At 39.5% G+C, this 23,622-nt stretch overlaps 1 protein-coding gene across 3 annotated transcripts in view; it reads left to right on the forward strand.

The window, feature by feature from the left end:
* The window catches only part of LOC133611396 (single-stranded DNA-binding protein 3), a 126,504-nt gene that overhangs the window by 26,129 nt on the left and 76,753 nt on the right, over window positions 1–23,622 (forward strand). For all 3 annotated transcript variants that reach the window (XM_061968131.2, XM_061968130.2, XM_061968132.2), the window contains exon 2: window positions 13,361–13,433. In XM_061968131.2, coding sequence (XP_061824115.1) covers window positions 13,361–13,433 — 73 coding nt within the window. The remainder of the gene's footprint in view (window positions 1–13,360; window positions 13,434–23,622) is intronic.

A 23,622-nucleotide genomic window follows, 5' to 3' on the forward strand; every position in this document is an offset into this window, starting at 1 on the left:
AGCGACTCAAAGCTGCAAATGTGGAATTTGGAGATAAGTTATTTTGACATAAAGGGCGTGCTTACCTCAAATAAACCAGAAAAAAACGCCCCCAGCCAGCTAGACAAAAGAGACAACTGTCCAGTAGGGGTGTAACGGTACACAAAAATTCTGGTTCGGTACATACCTCGGTTTAGAGATCACGGTTCGGTTCATTTTCGGTATAGTAAGAAAACAACAAAATATACATTTTTGGGTTATTTATTTACCAAATTTGCAAAATCTTCCACCAAAAATATTTTTCTTAGTATAATATTTGATGTGAAGTCATCGGAACCTTGGATAGGTCAATAATTCATAATAACATTGATTTTGATTCAATATTATGTTTTGAGCAATGACAGTTTGAAAGAAAGAAAAAACAGCTTTGTTTTATTAGTCAACATTGCAACTTTTTCTAAATTACATTTCACCTTTAAGCTTTTTTATTTCACTTTTGTTATGTTTTTGTTTATTTTAATAGTATTTTTAGAATGTGCCGTGGGCCTTTAAAACATTAGCTGTGGGCCGCAAATGGCCTCCAGGGCACACTTTTGACACCCCTGCTATAGATAATAAAAAAATTAATCTGATAAATCTATGGATAAAAAGGCGTTTATCATAACTCTCTCGCTCTCTCTGTCTCTGCCCCTCCCTCACAAATGCTGCTGCGCGCACAATTTGTTTTGTTTTTAACCCCTTCTTAACCCTGAACGTACATTGAAAATACACGCAACCCTAACTCAAAATGCCGGATATTTGAGGCATTTAAGAAACTCCGCCCTGACAATTCCACAAAAGAAGACATGTCCGGTGAAAAGAGGACGTATGGTCAGTCTATCGTAGCCCGTTAGCTGCTAGCATGCCGTGTGTTGTGCCTCGGTGTGCATTGCTTACACAAAGTGCGTTACGCTACTTGATATGTCCGTGTGGAAACTCATTCGGTACACCTCCGAACCGGAACCCCCGTACCGAAACGATTCAATACAAATACACGTACTGTTAGACCCCTACTGTCCAGTGAGTCATACTTTATATTTATCATGCATATGCTGTCTGGCTAGCTGTGTACAAACAAAACATGAAATGTGGGCTAATACTTTACAGTTACTGTAATATGATTGTTCATCTTTTTCAGTCAGTACAGATTGGTGTGTTATCGCAGTGTTGTGCATTACAAACTCCGTGTTTTGTGCTGTCGTAGAAGCTAACTCATCTCTTGCCGTAGTTAGCTTTTACATCTAATAACAAAGCACACCGATGTGTTCCTAAGATAGAAAAAAAGTTCCTCAGTGTTCGCTCTTACAAAAACAAGTTTTGTTATTATACAGGTTACGGAACGTAAATGAAGTATTGTTGACATTTTTAAACTGATTTAGGCCCCTTCTACACTAAACCGGCTAAGGTTATCCAGGGTAAATCCCAACTAACCTTATCCTTGTCCACACACACACACACACACACACACACACACACACACACACACACACAATGGTTGTTTAAGACCCCCACTCTGATATGGAACATTGAATGATAATGTATTTAACCATTTAACATATACACATTTGAAAATGTATTAAATGAAGGAGGGGTGTTTGACTTCTGGACAAACAACTTGTTAGCATCAACATACAAACTAGATGATAACATGTCCTCACATACACTATATTGCCAAAAGTATTTGGCCACCTGCTTTTTCTCACATATGAACTTGAAGTGCCATCTCATGGAATTGTCCAAAATGTTTTGCTATCCTGGAGCATTCAAAGTTCCTTTCACTGGAACTAAGGGGCCAAGCCCAACTCTTGAAAAACAACCTCGCACCATAATGTGTGCAGAAAGTATTTGCACTATGCGCTTAAGCATCCGCTGACCCCTCTCTGTCAGTTTACGTGGCCTACCACTTGGTGGCTGAGTTGCTGTTGTTCCCAAACTCCTCACTTTTCTTATGATAAAGTTGACTTTGGAATATTTAGGAGCGAGGAAATTTCACGACTGGATTTGTTGCACAGGTGGCATCCTATGACAGTTCCACGCTGGAAATCACTGAGAGCGGCCCATTCTTTCACAAATGTTTATAGAAACAGTCTCCATGCCTAAGTGCTTGATTTTATACACCGGGCCAAGTGATTAGGACACCTGATTCTCATCATTTTGATGGGTGGCCAAATACTTTTGCCAATATAGGGTATGTTTGAATAAAACTAGGGCTGTCAAATGATTAATCAGATTAATCACCCTCTTAAACTGTGATTAATCATGAGGTTATTATTTGCACAGGTTATTTGCTAGCATAAATCAAATTTGCTTTAGAAAATACCCAAATTTTTGGAAACAAATGCAATTTGGTAGCCAGAATGTCACACGAAAAGGTTTTTTAAATGTTATACTGAACTGCAGTGATTTGCTCAAAACTTAGTGACAGTAAGTATAGAAAGAATTAAGTTTACAGTAAGCACATTTTTTTAGATCACCAGACAAGATCATCGACTTCACCCCTACCAAAGTGGTGATTGGTTTGGCCTTTTTTTTTTTTTTTGTGAAAGGATACTATTTGACTCAAAACTTAAATTTAATTAAATGCTTGTTTTGGAGTAATATAATAGGCTATCCTCCTTCAAAAGCGCACTAAAGGAACACCTCCAGGCAGCTACAACCCTAGCCTAATCCCCTCCTCCCACCACATCCCACCTCTCCGGATTGTAAATAATCAAATGTATATACTTGTTCTTATGCTTTCTGAGCTCACTATGTTCACCGCTCGCTGTACATATCCTACCAAGTCAGACCTACACTGTTACATTGTCTATTTCTCAGATGAGAAAATTGTTGACTGAAATATGCTGATAGCAACCCAACCTAATGTACCCCCCCCCCGCCCCCCCCCCCCCCCAAATATAAAAATAAAGTAAATATATTTCTTTAATAAAACTATAATACTGCTTAACTTCCGGTTGTTTGTTGGTTTTGCCTGGTGGACAACAAAATGCTTAAAGGGGAACATTATCACCAGACCTATGTAAGCGTCAATATATACCTTGATGTTGCAGAAAAAAGACCATATATTTTTTTAACCGATTTCCGAACTCTAAATGGGTGAATTTTGGCGAATTAAACGCCTTTCTATTATTCGCTCTCGGAGTGATGACGTCACAACGGGAAGCAATCCGCCATTTTCTCAAACACATTACAAACACCGAGTCAAATCAGCTCTGTTATTTTCCGTTTTTTCGACTGTTTTCCGTACCTTGGAGACATCATGCCTCGTCGGTGTGTTGTCGGAGGGTGTAACAACACCAACAGGGACGGATTCAAGTTGCACCAGTGGCCCAAAGATGCGAAAGTGGCAAGCAATTGGACGTTTGTTCCGCACACTTTACCGACGAAAGCTATGCTACGACAGAGATGGCAAGAATGTGTGGATATCCTGCGACACTCAAAGCAGATGCATTTCCAACTGGACTGGACAGATCAGCTTTCAGGAAAAGAGAGCGGATGAGGGTATGTCTACAGAATATATTAATTGATGAAAACTGGGCTGTCTGCACTCTCAAAGTGCATGTTGTTGCCAAATGTATTTCATATGCTGTAAACCTAGTTCATAGTTGTTAGTTTCCTTTAATGCCAAACAAACACATACCAATCGTTGGTTAGAAGGCAATCGCCGAATTCGTCCTCGCTTTCTCCCGTGTCGCTGGCTGTCGTGTCGTTTTCGTCGGTTTTGCTTGCATACGGTTCAAACCGATATGGCTCAATAGCTTCAGTTTCTTCTTCAATTTCATTTTCGCTACCTGCCTCCACACTACAACCATCCGTTTCAATACATGCGTAATCTGTTGAATCGCTTAAGCCGCTGAAATCCGAGTCTGAATCCGAGCTAATGTCGCTATAACTTGCTGTTCTATCCGCCATGTTTGTTTGTGTTGGCATCACTGTGTGACGTCACAGGAAAATGGACGGGTGTATATAACGATGGTTAAAATCAGGCACTTTGAAGCTTTTTTTAGGGATATTGTGTGATGGGTAAAATTTTGAAAAAAACTTCGAAAAATAAAATAAGCCACTGGGAACTGATTTTTAATGGTTTTAACCATTCTGAAATTGTGATAATGTTCCCCTTTAAGGTTTCCACTGGTTTTGTTGTCTCGGTTTTTTTTTTTTTGCCCCACTACTAGCAGCATGCTTTTTAACGTCACACAATCCACCATCATGGGCAGTAAAAAAAATGTGGCGGCAAACCACGCAGTGCGCTTTGTAGACATAATTGTTCGCCTTTTCCCAATTTAATTGGTATTTCTGCAGGCTCTTCGTTTTTTTCCTCGGAGGAGAAAGCTCAGGTTGCTGCTCGTTTGCTTAGCACCGGTCTTGGCGTCATCTCTGTCAGCCATGCTTTTGTGTTCTCATATGTTTTGTTTTCTTCCGGTATCTTTGTCTCACACTCCAGTGCCTCAACTAGGTTTGTACGGTATACCGGTATTAGTATAGTAACGCGATACTAATTAATCATATTCGGTACTATACCGCCTCTAAAAAGTACCGGTCCACCGCCACCGTCGTCGTCACGTCTTGACATTGCTGGTTTACGAGCAGACGAGCATGTTCAGTAGCGCACCATCACGGAGTACTTACAAGCAGACAGAGTGTGTAGACAGAAAAGGGAGAACGGACGCATTTTGGCTTAAAAACTAAAGATAAAGGTGAAGTTATAACACTGAAACACCCTCAGGAAGAGGTGCTTTAAGACATGGCTAGCTAGCTAGCGGCGAACGTCCATTCGCAGTCGGCAGTGTTTTCGCTACTTTTAAATCACTAATCCTGGTCTCAATGGCGACAAATAAAGTAAGTTTCTTACAAGTATCATCCCTGCAGGACGAGGAATAGCTAAACATGCTTCACTACACACCGTAGGTCACCGGTGTCAAAATGTAAAATAACGCCATTGGTGGATCTACACCTAACATCCACTGTAATGATACCAAGTACAGGGGCTTATCTCGTCAATACTATTATGATTACGTCGATATTTTTGGCATCACAACATCTCCTTTCGTTTTTTTTTAAATTTATATTATGTTTATAAACTCAGGAAATATGTCCCTGGACACATGAGGACTTTGAATATGACCAATGTATGATCCTGTAACTACTTGGTATCGGATTGATACCCAAATTTGTGGTATCATCTAAAACTAATGTAAAGTATCCAAACAACAGAAGAATAAATAATAATTACATTTTAACAGTAGTGTAGATATAACATGTTAAAAGAGAAAGTAAGCAGATATTAACAGTAAATGAACAAGTAGATTAATAATTCATTTTCTACCACTTGTCCTTAATAATTTCAGGCATGTGATTTTTCCGTCTAAAGTCGGAATTCCGTCTTTTTTAATCTCGGGGGAAAAAAAAATTATCTCCTGTTTTTCCGGGTTTTTTTCCGACCCTAAATCAAGATTCGAGACGTAGTTTATATTACGCCGTAGTTGATTGGTCGATATGTTCCTTGTGACCAATCAGGACATCTGTTATGAATGATGACGTTAATAACGTCATCATTCATAATGGTTATTACCGCCATTTTCCATATGTAAACGATGTCGGTTCTCGAGAGAAAGGACGCTTTACGAGTACAAGAAATTGATAAACATGTCAAAAATAAGTTTCAATGGGACTGGATGGAAAGGGAAATCACTGATATTGTTGGGAAGAAGGAAGTTACGACTTTGTTCGGTGATTTTATTCGGAAAATCGATCGTCCCGGAAAGGTTTTGTGCACGTGGTGTCATGATAATATTGACTACGGATCACGAGGTTTCAAGGCTTTGGAAGTACATGCGAAACGCCAAAAACATATGAAACAACTTGAAGCAAGGTATGTTCTATTAATGATGTTATCATGTCTTTAAACACTAAAATATTTTCTTCAAATGGTGCTGTCTTTGTTAATTTTAGCATGTTAAATTGGTGAAAAACCAGAAGGTTCGGGGGGCATCGCCCCCCTTGTCCCCCCACCAGGGCACCGCCCTGGACCTGGCCTTCATCCCCCAGACCCCCGGAAATTTTTTCAGTCTTTTTCATTGTGGTCAAATCACATGCCTGTAATTTTGACAAAATAAAAGAATAAGAATAACAATAAGAAACATATGTCTAATGTACCCTAACATTTTTTGGTTAAAATAAAGCCAATATTGCAATTTTTTTGGTCCCCTTTTATTTAGAAAAGTATCAAAGTATCGAAATCATTTTGGTACAGGTACCAAAATATTGGTATCGGGACAACACTAGCCTCAAGCAATGAGTGGCGTGTGTCAGCACATTGGTCCCAGAGCAGACAAGGACTGCTGCTTTATTGTAAGATACAATATAAAGAGTCCTGTCATGCAATAATTCCATTAAATTTTCAAAGACTGTTTTCATTTACACGGTAGTACGGGACAATTTGCGTCCCTTTACAGATTGATAAGGGACGTGTACTTTTGTTACTGAGTACGGGACAATTACAATTTTCAAGGGACAGTTGGCAGCTCTAGACAGCATAGTTTGTTGTCCTGTGTTTGCTGTCCATGTAGCATTCATGCTATAGCACCATCCTCTTGTTCATGTTTCTCTTTAAGATGTTTTCGCATTAAAGACGCTTTTTACTTGACAGTTTGTCGCTGCAAAACTAATTACCTTGGTTCAATCTAAAGTTCAGTCGGAGTTTGTTTTGAAGGCTGCAGAGCACACCGCTCTAACTATCATCACACTCACTATGTTTCCATGCACTAAATTAGTCTGATTTCTCAAATAGTTACTTTTTTGTATTTTGATACCTCCTTGTTAAGTCATCCACTCTCTCTAATGCGACTCCTGTACACTGGGGGGCGCTTATTTCCTTTCGTGCGGATGAATTATTTTCCGGTTGACCCATGACGTCACACTAGGCGTCTGTGGCTTCTAACAAGTTGACAGCCTAGCTCTGTTGTGATGTCTGCTGTATTATTGGCACAGGTTACAAGTATTACGTATCTAATGGCTACGCTGATGTTAAATAGCAGACAGCATCAAGCAATAATCTTGGATTGCGCTACCAAGAAAGTATAGGAGCGGATGCCGGTTTGAAGTAAAGAAAGACCAGCGGCAGAGTTTTTTTTAAAGGAATTTTTGGACCGAGAATCATGAAAACACAACTTTTGAATGTCTTTGAGTTCATTCATAAAGCACCAAAGGCTCTGTAGATTGATGGAAGAAGTTTTAAATCCGAAGGAAATGACCGTTCCTGCCCCGCCTGATACTGTTCCAGATAAACTTGGTTGCCATTTTTCTGGACTCTCTTCCCAGTTGTGTGGAATACAGTCATTGTTAATAAGTTGGACGTCCACCAATGCTGCGTGAAGAGGTTTGTGTACGCTTTATTATTCTCGTCATATTAGTGTTGCCCCGATACCAATATTTTGGTACCGGTACCAAAATGTATTTCGATACTTTTTGCTACTTTTCGATACTTTTCTAAATAAAGGGGACCACAAAAACTTGCATTATTGGCTTTATTTTAACAAAAAATCTTACAGTACATTAAACATGTTTCTTATTGCAAGTTTGTCCTTAAATAAAATAGTGAACATAAAAGACAACTTGTCTTTTAGTAGTAAGTAAACAAACAAAGGCTCCTAATTTAGTCTGCTGACATATGCAGTAACATATTGTGTCATTTATCATTCTATTATTTTGTCAACATTATTAAGGACAAATGGTAGAAAATTAATTATTAATCTACTTGTTTATTTACTGTTGTTTAACTGCTTACTTTCTCTTTTAACATGTTCTATCTACACTTCTGTTAAAATGTAATAATCACTTCGTCTTCTGTTGTTTAAATGCTTTACATTAGTTTTGGATGATACCACAAATTTGGGCATCAATCCGATACCAAGTAGTTGCAGGATCATACATTGGTCATATATGGGACCGGTACTTTTTAGTTCTCATTTTTAGTTATCATTAGTGTCGCGGTACTATACTAACACCGGTATACCGCACAACCCTATGTCATATATAATACGTGCTTCATTCTCTTTCATATTTCGTTCGGGAGTCCCAATTAAGCCGGCAATAAACAGTCTCCTCTTCATTACAATTGTTGCTATTTTTGTTGAATAGTATCTCCTTAATAACAAGATCTGATAGCTCAGTTACAGCTCATGTTATTCTATTCTGTGTTATGTGTTCTTACGTTGCATGATTGCGCCAAGTAAAATTCCTAGTTTCAAACAATGGCAATAAAAACTCTTCTGATTCTTCCGATTCTTATTCTTCCGGGTTATATCCCGTGTGTTGAGACTGGCGCATGCGCGATACAAAGGGTCTCCTTAGGCGCACACACCCCCTCGAGAGATCGGATTTCCAATCGCATAGCCCAGGTGTGTTAGTCCAACTTTTCCAAAACCGAACACAATCGGATTAAGGTGTTTCCATGGGTTATAGAATGGTTATTTAGAGTCAAACTATTCGAGAAATCAGACTAATTTAGTGCGTGGACACGTACTGACTGACTGACTGCGCGCCACCTTCCGGCAGCCAAAACAAACACTGTGATTAGTGTTCATTAATTTATGACTACTACCGGGTATATAATTTTTTTTAATTTATCACATGCGTTGACGTGTTAGCGTTGACAGCCCTAAAAAAACATTTGCTATGCAAGTGAAACATAGAATTGTGAAACATATAAATAATTGTCAAAAAAATGTGTTATGTTAAACCACTAATCGTAACATAAACTAGCCGGTGGTGTTCTTGTTATAATTTTTGCTTTGAAAAATGTAACTGTGAAGAAGTTGCAAACAGTACCTTTAACTAATTCATTGAAGTCAAAAAATCAAATAGTTATTTTTTCTAATGGAATTAATCGATTCAATTGATGAATTGTTGCAGCATTACAAATAACACGATGACGTGTGCAACAATTGTAATCGGAAATAGAGTTTTTGGAGGAAAAAAAAATCAGGATTCAAATTTTGGCCAAAATCATGCAGCTCTATTGTATTGTTAGTAGAGATGTCCCATAATGGCTTTCTTGCCGATATTCCGATATTGTCAAACTCTTAATTACCGATTCCGATATCAACCGATACGGATATATACAGTCATGGAATTAACACATTATTATGCATAATTTTGTTGTGATGCCCCGCTGGATGCATTAAACAATGTAACAAGGTTTTCCAAAATAAATCAACTCAAGTTATGGAAAAAAAAATGCCAACATGGCACTGCCATATTTATTATTGAAGTCACAAAGTGCATTATTTTTTTTAACATGCCTCAAAACAGCAGCTTGGAATTTGGGACATGAGGTTGAGGTGGGGGGGGGTTCTAGGGTAGGGTGTTAGGGGGGTGTATATTGTAGCGTCCCGGAAGAGTTAGTGCTGCAAGGGGTTCTGGGTATTTGTTCTGTTGTGTTACGTTGCGGATGTTCTCCCGAAATGGGTTTGTCATTCCTGTTTGGTGTGGGTTCACAGTGTGGCGCATATTTGTAACAGTGTTAAAGTTGTTTGTACGGCCACCCTCAGTGTGACCTGTATGGCTGTTGACCAAGTTCACTTGTGTGTGTGTGAAAAGCCGTAGGTATTATGTGATTGGGCCGGCACGCAAAGGTTTATTGGCGCTCTGTACTTCTCCCTACGTCCGTGTACCACTCCGTACAGCGGCGTTTTAAAAAGTCATACATTTTACTTTTTGAAACCGATGCCGATAATTTCCGATATTACATTTTAAAGCATTTATCGGACGATATTATCGGACATCTCTAATTGTTAGAAAAAGTATTGCGATATATTGCAATATTGACATTTTTTTTAATCATCTCACTCATGATGCTTCAAATGCATGTGGAGTTGATGAAACATTACATCAGGAGGTTACCTACAGCCACAGTTGTTTTAATGCCAATATCTTTTTTTTTTAGATCCACCACAGGGGGTTATTTGCCACTGGTGACTACAGGGGAGTCCGTGGTTGATTAAATAGATTTGTTAATTCTGGCTTTTATCATAATGAAATTCTCGTAAACATGGTAATACTGAGATTTAAACAGCAGCTTAAAAACAAAAGTTTGACGGTGTTCGGCGATCCTAATAAGCCGGCTATGCAGTCATGCGCGGGAGACTGATGATCTCAAAGCCGCGTTTCATCGATCAGCTGATGATGACAATGTTATAGTGTCCCGCTCATTAGGGTCGGATCGGTCCCGTCAAGAGGGCTTTCTGCTCCGGGCGCAGGGGGCCACTGTCATGTCCACACCGCCGGTCGATTGATGGTCCATTAACGGCCTATTAAACATGACTAAGCGAGGGAGTTGGGGATCACAATGTTGAGTCAATAGGGGTTTCCCCGCTGCTCGGCACGATCCCGGTGTTTGTTAATAGACCCCATGAGCTTGGGCTTGCCGAGTGTTTCCCTGCTGTTTGTATTAGCTGTGACTTAATTTGAAGGGTTTTTTTCATTGAATCTAGTTGTTGATGGCATTATTGTTTTCTGCAAGCTGTAATTGATTATTATAGGTGATGAGAGCTAGAGTTGGATAAAGTTTAGTACCTGTCAAACACCTCTGAAAAGGTGTTTGACAAACCACTCACTCAGGCTTTTGTACAAAGGCAAAGTGTTCCTACCTTTCTATTTATTGATTATAGGACAAGCAGTAGAAAATGAATGGATGGTACTTTTTCGTCACTTAGTGTTTGTCTTTGGTACACTAATGTGTAGAGATGTCCGATAATGACTTTTTTGCCGATGTCCGATATTCCGATATTGTCCAACTCTTAATTACCGATTCCGATACCAACCGATACCGATATATACAGTCGTGGAATTAACACATTATTATGCCTAATTTTGTAGTGATGCCCCGCTGGATGCATTAAACAGTGTAACAAGGTTTTCCAAAAGAAATCAACTCAAGTTATGGAAAAAAATGCCAACATGGCACTGCCATATTTATTATTGAAGTCACAAAGTGCATTATTTTTTTTTACATGCCTCAAAACAGCAGCTTGGAATTTGGGACCTGCTCTCCCTGAGAGGGGGTGTATATTGTAGCGTCCCGGAAGAGTTAGTGCTGCAAGGGGTTCTGGGTATTTGTTCTGTTGTGTTTATCAAATCAAATCAAATCAACTTTATTTATAGAGCACATTTAAAATTTACCACAGGGGTAGCCAAAGTGCTGTACAATGAGCAGGTTAAAAGATAAAACGAGTACCGAGCAAACACAACACAACACAAACAGAACACGATAGAAAATAAATAATTAAAATAGAATTAATAAAAACATAAAAACATAAAAACAGGATCACAGCAGGTGTATTATGGGGCGCCATTGCAGGATGGATATCACTCAGTGTTAAAAGCCATGGAATAAAAGTATGTTTTTAAGAGAGATTTAAAAACAGGAAGAGAGGAGGCTTGTCTAACACTCAGGGGTAGGTCGTTCCAGAGCTTGGGAGCAGCAACGGCGAAAGCTCTGTCACCTCTAAGCTTCAGCCTTGTGTCAGGGACCGTCAACAGCAGCTGATCGGCTGATCTTAAGGATCGGGTGGGGCAGTAAGGCTGAAGGAGGTCGGAGAGATAGGTTGGCGCGAGGTTGTTTAGACATTTAAAAACAAATAAAAGGAGTTTAAAATGTATTCGGTAACGCACAGGGAGCCAGTGAAGGGACGCTAAAATAGGGGTGATGTGCTCACGTCTGCGGGTCTGTGTTAGCAGACGAGCAGCAGAGTTCTGCACGAGCTGCAGGCGGGCGAGGGAGGCCTGGCTAATGCCAACATACAGGGCATTACAATAATCAAGACGAGTCGAGATAAAAGCGTGGATTAATTTCTCAAGATCATGTCTTGATAGAAGCGGTTTCACTTTCGCTATTTGGCGTAATTGATAAAAGCTTTTTTGAACGACGCTGCTGATTTGTTTTTCGAATTTAAAATCTGAGTCAAACTTTACCCCCAGGTTTGTGACAGAGTCGCTGAGATACGGGGTCAGAGTGCCGAGGTCAACGTTGGGGGAGGGAGAGCGACTTGGACCGAACAACATAACTTCTGTTTTATCTTCAATTAGGCTCAGGAAGTTAGCTGAAAGCCAGACTTTGATGTCGTGCAGGCAGTCAATAAGACGTTGAACCGTGTTATTTTGTGCCATGGGAAAATAAATCTGGCAATCATCGGCATAAAAATGAAATGCAATACTGTACTTCCTAAAAATAGAACCAAGGGGGAGAAGGTAAAGCGCAAATAAAATTGGGGCAAGGATTGAGCCCTGGGGGACCCCATGTGGTAAAGGAGCTGTGGACGACATAAAACTGTCTACTTTTACACAAAAACTCCTATGTTGTGTTACGGTGCGGATGTTCTCCCGAAATGTGTTTGTCATTCTTGTTTGGTGTTTGTTCACAGTGTGGCGCATATTTGTAATAGTGTTAAAGTTGTTTATACGGCCACCCTCGGTGTGACCGGTATGGCTGTTGACCAAGTATGACTTGCATTCACTTGTGTGTGTGAAAAGCCGTAGATATTATGTGAGCAAGCAAAGGCAGTGCCTTTAAGGTTTATTGGCGCTCTGTACTTCTTCCTAAGTCCGTGTACACAGCGGCGTTTTAAAAAGTCATACATTTTTCTTTTTGAAACCGATACCGACAATTTCCGATATTACATTTTAAAGCATTTATCGGCCGATAATATTGGCAGTCCGATATTATCGGACATCTCTAGATGGTACTTTTTCGTCACTTATTGTTTGTCTTTGGTACACTGTGTATATTTTAGGCCATTGGTTCTTTGTTTTATTTTTGCAAAAATACAGTATATATATATATTTTCATATTGCTCTTTTTATCTTTGGTATGAACATTATTATGTAAACTCGAAGTTATTGGGGTTTTTTTTTGGTTCTTTGTTGTTGATTTTTTTGTATTACAACATTTTATTATTTGATCATGTTGTACTGCATTGGAATCTTTTGTTTTGTGATTGTGTGATGTTTTTTGCCTGGACCCCAGGAAGAATAGTCTCCACTGCGGTGTAGACTAATGGGGATCCTTAATAAACTCAAACTAAACCTTGTTGTAATGTTAATCCATTAAAGCGTCACATTCGCACACCGATCATCTCTCAAACTGTTTCAAAGTGAAACCTTTTTTTTTAAAAATATTATTTAGCTTTTTCTCTGTGTTGCTTAGGCAGACAACTCTGCTTTTACACCTCTACAGTCTTTCTACTTGTAAAATAAAGAGCGGGGAACGGGAAAGGTCAGGAAAAGTTTGCAAGCTAAATTGGGTCTTTTAACCCTTTTTTATGTAACTTCCTGTGTGTTTCAGGTTGGCGTTGTATGTGTACGAGTATCTGCTACACGTGGGAGCACAGAAGTCCGCACAGACCTTCTTGTCTGAGGTAAGGCTTGCTACTTAAGAAATTGTGAAACAATTACCTGGAATTAGGGCTTGGCATCGATGCTAGCCGGGTCTTGCATTAGGATCCTCCAGGAACCGTTCAAATTTGTAAACATTGATTCTTGTTTTCGATGCTCAGTCCGCCGACCGGAAGAAATAGCTGGCACAGAGGGGGCTTGCAGCTGTCTGTCTCCAATACCATGTAGAGCCGTTCCCTAAGTCAATAATCCTCCATAGCGGCAAATAGACTACATTTTTACATTTTAAGTAGCGTTATCACTGGAGGTCTGAAGGACAAAGCTTAAGCAAGGAGCAGCGGGCAAGCTATCTTGAAACAACAGAAGAAATACAGTAGGTGCTTAGTAAAGTTTCAAAAGTGTAGACGGAAACACGTTACAGCAGAAAGTAAGCCGTTATTAACAGGAAATTAACAAGTAGAATTATAAGAGTTTTGGGAGAGAATAATATACTGTAACTACTAGGGGTGTAACGGTACACAAAAATGTCGGTTCAGTAGGTACCTCGGTTTAGAGGTCACGGTTCGGTTCATTTTCGGTACAGTAAGAAAACAACAAAATATAAATTTGTAAACAATGGCTTTATCGTTTTAACATTGGGAACACTATAATAATTCTGCCCACGTTATTCCACATTAAACAGCCTCAAGTTGTTGCTCAAATTAAATAAAATGACACAACTTTTCTTCTACATTTAAAAAGTGCAACATTAAACCGTTTCAAATCAACTCATCGTGCTTAATTTATTACAGCATTTGGGAAGCCTGTAGTTTATTTTTATTATGTAAATGTTATATCAACATGTGATAGCAGGGACCCTGCCATTCAAAACTAGGCTGCTCCATTACTAATGATTAATGTAACTATAGCTGAAAAAATGGTACAATAGCAATAGGAGAGATTATTCATCCCTGAACACCATGGAGTTCATGTAGGCTTAATGATGCAGTTACATTATTATATCAACTATCAGAGACAGAAACTCTTCATTTAACATAATGTCCTTTTTTGCTGCTTCAACACAGCTCAATCAACACAGAAAAAGGTAAAGTGAAATAACAGACAGACAGGGCTTTGCTGTCCGTAACACACACACACACACACCGCAAAATGAGCTAACGTTACGCTAAAAGCTAATTAGTCTTCACCTCAAGCCAGGACTGCGAGCGAGCTGAACTGCCGTTAAGGTTTCTAGAAGGTCAATGGGCTCATAGTGATGTTACTAGTAGTTGACTGGGAGGTGTTTATTATCATTTGGGGAGAGGCCGCTGCCTTATGCTTACCTGCTAAACACCTATGTACTCGAATGATTGAAATAAATAAATGTTTTTAAGCCAAATTATTGGTAAACACAGTTTATGTATAATAATTTACGTAAAACCGCGAGTAATGAATAAAGTTTTCATCAATTAATATATTCTGTAGACATACCCTCATCTGCTCTCTTTTCCTGAAAGCTGATCTGTCCAGTTTTGGAGTTGATGTCAGCATCTGCTTTGAGTGTCGCAGGATATCCACACATTCTTGCCATCTCTGTCGTAGCATAGCTTTTGTCGGTAAAGTGTGCGGAACAAACGACTGACCATTTCATCGGCTTTCCCCACACCCTCGTATTTTGAACAAATTTTATCCAATTTCTTGCCACTTTCGCATCTTTGGGCCACTGGTGCAACTTGAATCCGTCCCTGTTCGTGTTGTCACACCCTCCGACAACACACCGACGAAAGTGAGAAAATGGCGGATTGCTTCCCGATGTCGTGGCGTCATCGCTCCGAGAGCGAATAATAGAAAGGCGTTTAATTCGGCAAAATTCACCCATTTAGAGTTCGGAAATCGGTTAAAAAAATATATGGTCTTTTTTCTGCAACATCAAGGTATATATTGACGCTTACATAGGTCTGGTGATAATGTTCCCCTTTAAGTAGAGGAGGCACAGACATCAACGTGGATCAACGTTAGCTTTATTTTTCAACTCACATGCAAGCAAATACACCACAGTGTCAATTCCGGGCCTTCGACAATCGCATTTTTTAGAATCAAAATATATATTCATATATTACATACAGCCTATTATTTCCGCACTATTGATGCACGGAAAATTTGGCCGTTGAAAAAGTATTTTCCTAACTGAAACCGGACGTTGTGATGAAATATCCACTTCCGCTGGCGGGCTGCAAATGACGTAGCTTGCCCAAAGCTGATGAAAAAGTCACATATGATAAGATCAGATTCCAATCGGATTTAGACTACCTCTTGATGTGGCCTGAATCTTATGGTGCCAAAACACTGCCAGTAAGATTTGGTATCGGGAACATTTTTTTACATTTTAGAAAAAATTGCTTTGGCAACAAATAAATACAAACATTGAAAAAATACAACATTTTTGGTGGATACTTTTTTGAATCATGACATGTTTTTGATGCCAATATTCATATTTCTGTACACTTTTATTGTTTTTGTGTGTTTCAAAGTTTTTTATGACCAGGTTTTTTTTCACATTTGCTGCTCTTTTTTTCAAGGTTTTCTTTGTTTTCGGTATAGCTTCGTTTTTTTACGGTTTCAAACTAATGGCAGTGTTTTAGCGTGACGGGCGGGGCTTACAACAAGTTTACCCGGAAGCAGTTTTATTGGACTTGGAGCTGCAGGAAAAACACAGAAGAAGAAAGGAGGACCAATTGTGTCTAAACTACCGTATTTTCCGCACCATAAGGCGCCCTGGGTTAAAAGCCGCGCCTTCAATGAACGGCATATTTCAAAACTTTGTCCACCTATAAGCCGCCCCGTGTTGTAAGCCGCATCTAACTGCGCTAAAGGAATGTCAAAAAAACAGTCAGATAGGTCAGTCAAACTTTAATAATATATTAAAAACCAGCGTGATGTGGGCGCGCACGGAGTCGTATATCAACATGGACGGAGCTGCGTGAAAAAAGCCACCCGGCCTCTTCGCGTAAACTTACCTTAACCACTCGCTCATCTTTTCTTCATCCATCCCTTCGAGTTAGCTTTTATGATGACGCCGGCTGGAAAGGTCTCTTTTGGCAAGGTCTTCCTTTTGAATATCACCATGGGTGGAAGTTTCTGGCCATTAGCATGGCAAGCTAGAACCACAGTGAAGGATGACTTCTCATTCCCTGTGGTGCGAATATTCACCGTACGTGCTCCCGTTGTATCCACAGTGCGGTTCACAGGAATATCAAAAGTCAGCGGAACCTCGTCCATGTTGATAATGTTCTCTGGCCGGATCTTTTTTTCAGCTATCTTGTTTTTACAATATGCACGGAAAGTAGCCAGCTTTTCTTGAAAGTCTTTAGGCAGTTGCTGTGAAATAGTAATCCGTGTGCGGATGGAGAGATTGCGTCTTTTCATGAACCGGATCCCTGTCGCTTAGTAGGAGCCATTTTGTGGTCTTTACAGATGTAAACACACAAAGGAAATGAAACGTACGGTAATATCCGCGCGCTTCTTCTTCTTCTACGCGGGCGGGTGGTTGCTTACAGTAGAAGAAGAAGCGCTTCCTGTTCTATGGGGGCGGGTGCTTACCTTGGCGGTTGCTTGCGTAGAAGAAGAAGCACTTCCTCTTCTACGGGGAAAAAAGATGGCGGCTGTTTACCGTAGTTGCGAGACCGAAACTTTATGAAAATGAATCTTAATATTAATCCATATATAAAGCGCACCGGGTTATAAGGCGCACTGTCAGCTTTTGAGAAAATTTGTGGTTTTTAGGTGCGCCTTATAGTGCGGAAAATACGGTAAGTTTAATACAAGTTTCAAAATATGAAATTATGAAGCAAAAGTAGCTTTTTACATTTATCTTGAGTAGGCCTGTGTGTGTTGCTGTCAGCGGATTTATCTCCTGCTCGGAAAAAAATATTGTATTTTTAAATTTAACACCGTGAACTGCTGTACTTTTACTTTTTGACTACGTACCTAATTCGTAAAGCACTCTGGTTAACTTTGTTACTTTCAAAATTGATTTCATATATGCAGTACATTTCAGCACTAAGAGGTTGGTAGGATAGCTTTCTGTTTTTTTTAATTAAATGTTGAATTTATTACTAAGCAATATGCATTCATTCATTGTTATTCTTAACAGGGGGGGAACATAATTCTCTTTACAAAGCAAGTAAAATAACTTTAAAGCAATTATTCCTATTTATTAGTTATGATACAGTTTATGGAGGATTTATTATTATTGCTTAATTTTTTGATCAAATGTAATATGGCAGTCAAGCAACAGCTTCACTCACTTGATGATGTTCTGTTGTTGGATGTCCTCTCAGAAACACGCCGGTGAAGAAAATCCAGATTATGTCCCACAAAGGCAGAAGTCTTCTTTGTTTTTCTTATTGAATTATATACAGCAACATCATAAAATACTACTCAGATATTATTTTAAAGATGTTTTAACGTAATTGTTAATAGAAAGGTTGTCTCCAAAAGTCCAGCCTATTTTTTAAAACTAATTTAAAAAAATCCCTTGCTCTACAATACAGCGGTTGATGATGCAAAATTCATGTCATATCATTTAGGATAGCTAAATGTATTCCCCTATTTTGTTTTTTTTGCAATTAAGGCAGGAAATGAATCACGGTAGTTTCCGCACATTGTTTATTAATTGATAAAAGTCCAAATAATACTTAAACAATACAATAGGACACACAATAAGACACAATTTCAACTATTTAGGTATAAACAGAAAGAAATTGATATATCAGATGTAAGGCTTTACTTCCAAACACTGATAAAAGCTCCATGCATGAAGTTGTCTCCACAGCCTGGATATGAGGCTCTCTCTCGAGGGAACAAGAAGAAGAATTTTTTTTACATTTATGGACGTGAAATAGTTTTTGTTAATTTTGTTGACCACTGACCGAGGAAATTATAAACTAACTAAAAAAAATACTAGCCGCCAGAGGTCTCTCAACATTAGGATAGTGGAAGTCTCGTATTCAAACACAAATTTAGGTTGCTCAATGTCACGCCAAGCTTTACATGTCTGCTGTTAAAATATTTGAAATGAATAAACACAGCTATACTTACATTTTAAAGTTGCTCGTTTCTCTCCGCGTAGAAATGTAAGAAAGTTCTGTTCCATACGGAGTTTCTCCAAATATCACGGCTATATTGAGACAAACATGTACAGTATAATTTGAAAATACATAAATAATTTCCGTACTATTTATTCTACATCCTCAAAGTGTGGCTTGGTTAACACAAAGATATCAAATAACTTTTAAACTTGATTTAGAGCACCTCAGTCCTCCTCCTTCTTTTTTTGGTTTATTGGCGGTTGACAAGCAACCTTGTGGTGTGCATTACGGCCACCTACTGATATGGAGTGTGGACCGAGATGGAACCCTACCCTATATTTTTTTTCTACAACCCCGTCTTTTTAAAATATGTACGTAATGCTTTGTACCCTATGTTCGGTCCTCCTTTATTCTTCTACAGTGTTTTAACTGCAAACCCAAGTCCAGTAAAACTGCTTCCGGGTAAACTTCTTGTAAGCCCTGCTCAGATGCACCCGCCCCTCATGCTAAAATACTGCCATTAGTTTGAAACGGTAAAAAAAAGAAGCGAAACCGAAAATAAGAAACAAAACCGTTGAAAAAAAGAAACGATTGTGGGTAAAAAATGTGTCATAAAAACCTTTGAAACACACAAAAACAATAAAACGTGTACAAAAATATGAATATTGGCATCAAAACATGTCATGATTTGATAAAATATCCTCCAAAAGTATTGTATTTGTTCAATGTTTATTGTTTATTATTTATTGCCAAAACTTGTTTCGGTGTTTTCTACAATGTCATTTTTTTTTTATAGCAAATCTTCCTGGCATGGAGAAAAGATCAGATTTTAAACACTTTTCAACTGAAAAAATCCGATCTCTGTCACTTGAGGGCAAAAAAAAAATCAGATTTTTGGTGTGCAATGTAAACGTGGCCAATGAGTTTTAGTAGTTTTTGCTTATATTAATTATTGTGAACTTTTGGCTTTAATTTGCACAAACAAATGTATGTAATAAAAGAAAATAAGGAACCAGTTTAAGAGAGCCCGTCCTGAGATCGGTAGGTTGTGAGTTCAAACCCCGGCCGAGTCATACCAAAGACTATAAAAATGGGACCCATTACCTCCCTGCTTGGCACTCAGCATCAAGGGTTGGAATCGGGGGTTAAATCACCAAACATTATTCCCGGGCGTGGCCACCACTGCTGCTCACTGCTCCCCTCACTTCCCAGGGGGTGATCAAGGGTGATGGGTCAAATGCAGAGAATAATTTCGCCACACCTAGTGTGTGTGTGACAATCATTGGTACCGTATTTTCCGCACCATAAGGCGCCCTGGGTTATAAGCCGCGCCTTCAATGAACGGCATATTTCAAAACTTTGTCCACCTATAAGCCGCCCGGTGTTGTACGCCGCATCTAACTGCGCTAAAGGAATGTCAAAAAAACAGTCAGATAGGTCAGTCAAACTTTAATAATATATTAAAAACCAGCGTTCTAACAACTCTGTTCACTCCCAAAATGTACGCAAATGTGCAATCACAAACATACGTATATCAACATGGACAGAGCTGCGTGAAAAAAGCTACCCGGCCTCTTCGCGTAAACTTAAACTTCCCTTAACCACTCGCTCATCTTTTCTTCATCCATCCCTTCGAGTTAGCTTTTATGATGACGCCGGCTGGAAAGGTCTCTTTTGGCAAGGTCTTCCTTTTGAATATCACCATGGGTGGAAGTTTCTGGCCATTAGCATGGCAAGCTAGAACCACAGTGAAGGATGACTTCTCATTCCCTGTGGTGCGAATATTCACCGTACGTGCTCCCGTTGTATCCACAGTGCGGTTCACAGGAATATCAGTTGCTGTGAAATAGTAATCCGTGTGCGGATGGAGAGATTGCGTCTTTTCATGAACCGGATCCCTGTCGTTTAGTAGGAGCCATTTTGTGGTCTTTACAGATGTAAACACACAAAGGAAATGAAACGTACGGTGATATCCGCGCGCTTTTTCTTCTTCTACGCGGGCGGGTGGTTGCTTACAGTAGAAGAAGAAGCGCTTCCTGTTCTATGGGGGCGGGTGCTTACCTTGGCGGTTGCTTGCGTAGAAGAAGAAGCGCTTCCTGTTCTACCGGGAAAAAAGATGGCGGCTGTTTACCGAAGTTGCGAGACCGAAACTTTATGAAAATGAATCTTAATATTTATCCATATTTAAAGCGCACCGGGTTATAAGCCGCACTGTCAGCTTTTGAGAAAATTTGTGGTTTTTAGGTGCGCCTTATAGTGCGGAAAATACGGTACTTTTACTTTTAAATATTGTGTTGATCATGTTCCACTGTCAATAGCACTCACCAATGTCACCATGAATATATACATCCATATATATACAGTATTTTTATTTTTATTTTTTTTTATTACAAAAAATACAATAAAAAATAATACAGTTATTACATGCAGGGTTTTCCCCAGATTGCAAACATACATGTGGCGGTGGGGGCGTGGCTCAGTGCATGGTCAATATGACACCATCATATAATTTGCATAATCTGTGATGATGCATATATTTTTTTTAAAAAGGCTAAAAAAATGTATACAATTAATATATATTTTTCCTATTTAGTTTTACTCTATTTTTCAATTGTTGCTGCTTATTGTACAATTTACTTTGTTGAGAATCTTTCAAGTTTTGAGAGACTTGTCCAAACCTTTTAGTGACTTTTTCTTTATTAGGTGGCGACTTGTCCAGGGTGTACACCGCCTTCCGCCCGATTGTAGCTGAGATAGGCTCCAGCGCCCCCCGCGACCCCAAAGGGAATAAGCGGTAGAAAATGGATGGATGGATATCAAAAAATAGCATCTTTTTCTGGTGTTATTAGAGACTGGACTCGTTTTTAGAGACACTTCTGCTGTTTTATGTCCCAGACAGACGGCGAGAGCTGCAGCGACACTCACTGACGTCACACTTGCTTCACGCTGCTGCTCTAGCTGCATTTTCTCTCCTTAAAAGAGCACCGATATTTGCACATTACACATTTTGTAGATTGCTTCTCTCGTATATAATAAAGTACATCTCGTAGTACATAGTACAGCTTGAGCTTACATCTTGCCCGTAATAGTGCATCCAATCAAACACAGATCTGAATCTAAAAGCTGAAGATCCCTAAACCCGAGGTCGTCTCTTGTACTCCTCACCGATATTACTGTTGTTGTCCATGAGCACGAGGTGTGGCGTACATTTTTAATGACCAAATCCTATAAAGTTACGTGGCCGTCCTGGTTTCTTGTACGCAGTGACATGCCACCATTTGACGCCAGAAAACCCGATGCGGCAACAGCAATGCCTGAGTAACTATGCTGAGAGTCAGGTTGATTGGAGTGGAAAAAGAGCCAGAAAAGTAAACCAAGCGGTTTGGTTAGGTCTGATGACTAATGATTTATATGGTACCAGCTTTTGGCACTCTTATAGGGTACTAATTGATTGATTGAAACTTTTATTAGTAGATTGCACAGTACAGTACATATTCCGTACAATTGACCACTAAATGGTAACACCCGAATAAGTTTTTCAACTTGTTTAAGTCCACGTTAATCAATTCATGGTAGCGACTAACTACAAACAGTGTCTCTTAACCACATTGTTGGGCTGCGAGTGCCAAAAATCTATATTTCTCAGCTGTAGTTTGTATGGGCAGCAGCGGTAATCGGTTGTAGTACACTTTTCCACCACTTGTGGCAGTAATTACAGAAGAAGCCTGGAGCCATATACGTTTTTTTTTAAAGCGGAACATTATCACAATTTCAGAAGGGTTAAAACCATTAAAAATCAGTTCCCAGTGGCTTATTATATTTTTCGAAGTTTTTTTTCAAAATTTCACCCATCACGCAATATCCCTAAAAAAAAGCTTCAAAGTGCCTGATTTTAACCATCGTTATAAACACCCGTCCATTTTCCTGTGACGTCACATAGTGAAGCCAACACAAACAAACATGGCGGAAAGAACAGCAAGCTATAGCAACATTAGCTCGGATTCAGACTCGGATTTCAGCGGCTTAAGCGATTCAACAGATTACGAATGTATTGAAACGGATGGTTGTAGTGTGGAGGCAGGTAGCGAAAACAAAATTGAAGAAGAAACTGAAGCTATTGAGCCATATCGGTTTGAACCGTATGCAAGCGAAACCGACGAAAACGACACGACAGCCAGCGACACGGGAGAAAGCGAGGACGAATTCGGCGATGGCCTTCTAACCAACGATTGGTATGTGTTTGTTTGGCATTAAAGGAAACTAACAACTATGAACTAGGTTTACAGCATATGAAATACATTTGGCAACAACATGCACTTTGAGAGTGCAGACAGCCCAGTTTTCATCAATTAATATATTCTGTAGACATACCCTCATCCGCTCTCTTTTCCTGAAAGCTGATCTGTCCAGTTTTGGAGTTGATGTCAGCAGGCCAGGGAAGCTAGAGTCGATAGGGGGTTTAGCTCGCTCGTCTGCGGGAACAAACTGCCGCCATTGCTTGCCGTGCTAGCGAGGTCCTTTGTCCCTGAATTGCTCACACACTCCGGCAGATTCAATGGGGGTCTGGCGGCAGATTTCTTTGACTTTATCGTTGGAAATGCATCTGCTTTGAGTGTCGCAGGATTTCCACACATTCTTGCCATCTCTGTCGTAGCATAGCTTTCGTCGGTAAAGTGTGCGGAACAAACGTCCCATTTCTTGCCACTTTCGCATCTTTGGGCCACTGGTGCAACTTGAATCCGTCCCTGTTCGTGTTGTTACACCCTCTGACAACACACCGACGAGGCATGATGTCTCCAAGGTACGGAAAACAGTCGAAAAAACGGAAAATAACAGAGCTGATTTGACTCGGTGTTTGAGAAAATGGCGGAATGCTTCCCGATGTGACGCCACGTTGTGACGTCATCACTCCGAGAGCGAATAATAGAAAGGTGTTTAATTCGCCAAAATTCACCCATTTAGAGTTCGGAAATCGGTTAAAAAAATATATGTTCTTTTTTCTGCAACATCAGGGTATATACTGACGCTTACATAGGTCTGGTGATAATGTTCCCCTTTAAGGGCAACAATTATGAATAGAGCAGCAAAGCTAAATTTTCATTTGCACTCAAATTTTATTGACCTGTTTATTTAAGAAACATAT

This window comes from Nerophis lumbriciformis, linkage group LG08, assembly GCF_033978685.3.
Source record: "Nerophis lumbriciformis linkage group LG08, RoL_Nlum_v2.1, whole genome shotgun sequence".
Taxonomy (NCBI): Eukaryota; Metazoa; Chordata; class Actinopteri; order Syngnathiformes; family Syngnathidae; genus Nerophis; species Nerophis lumbriciformis.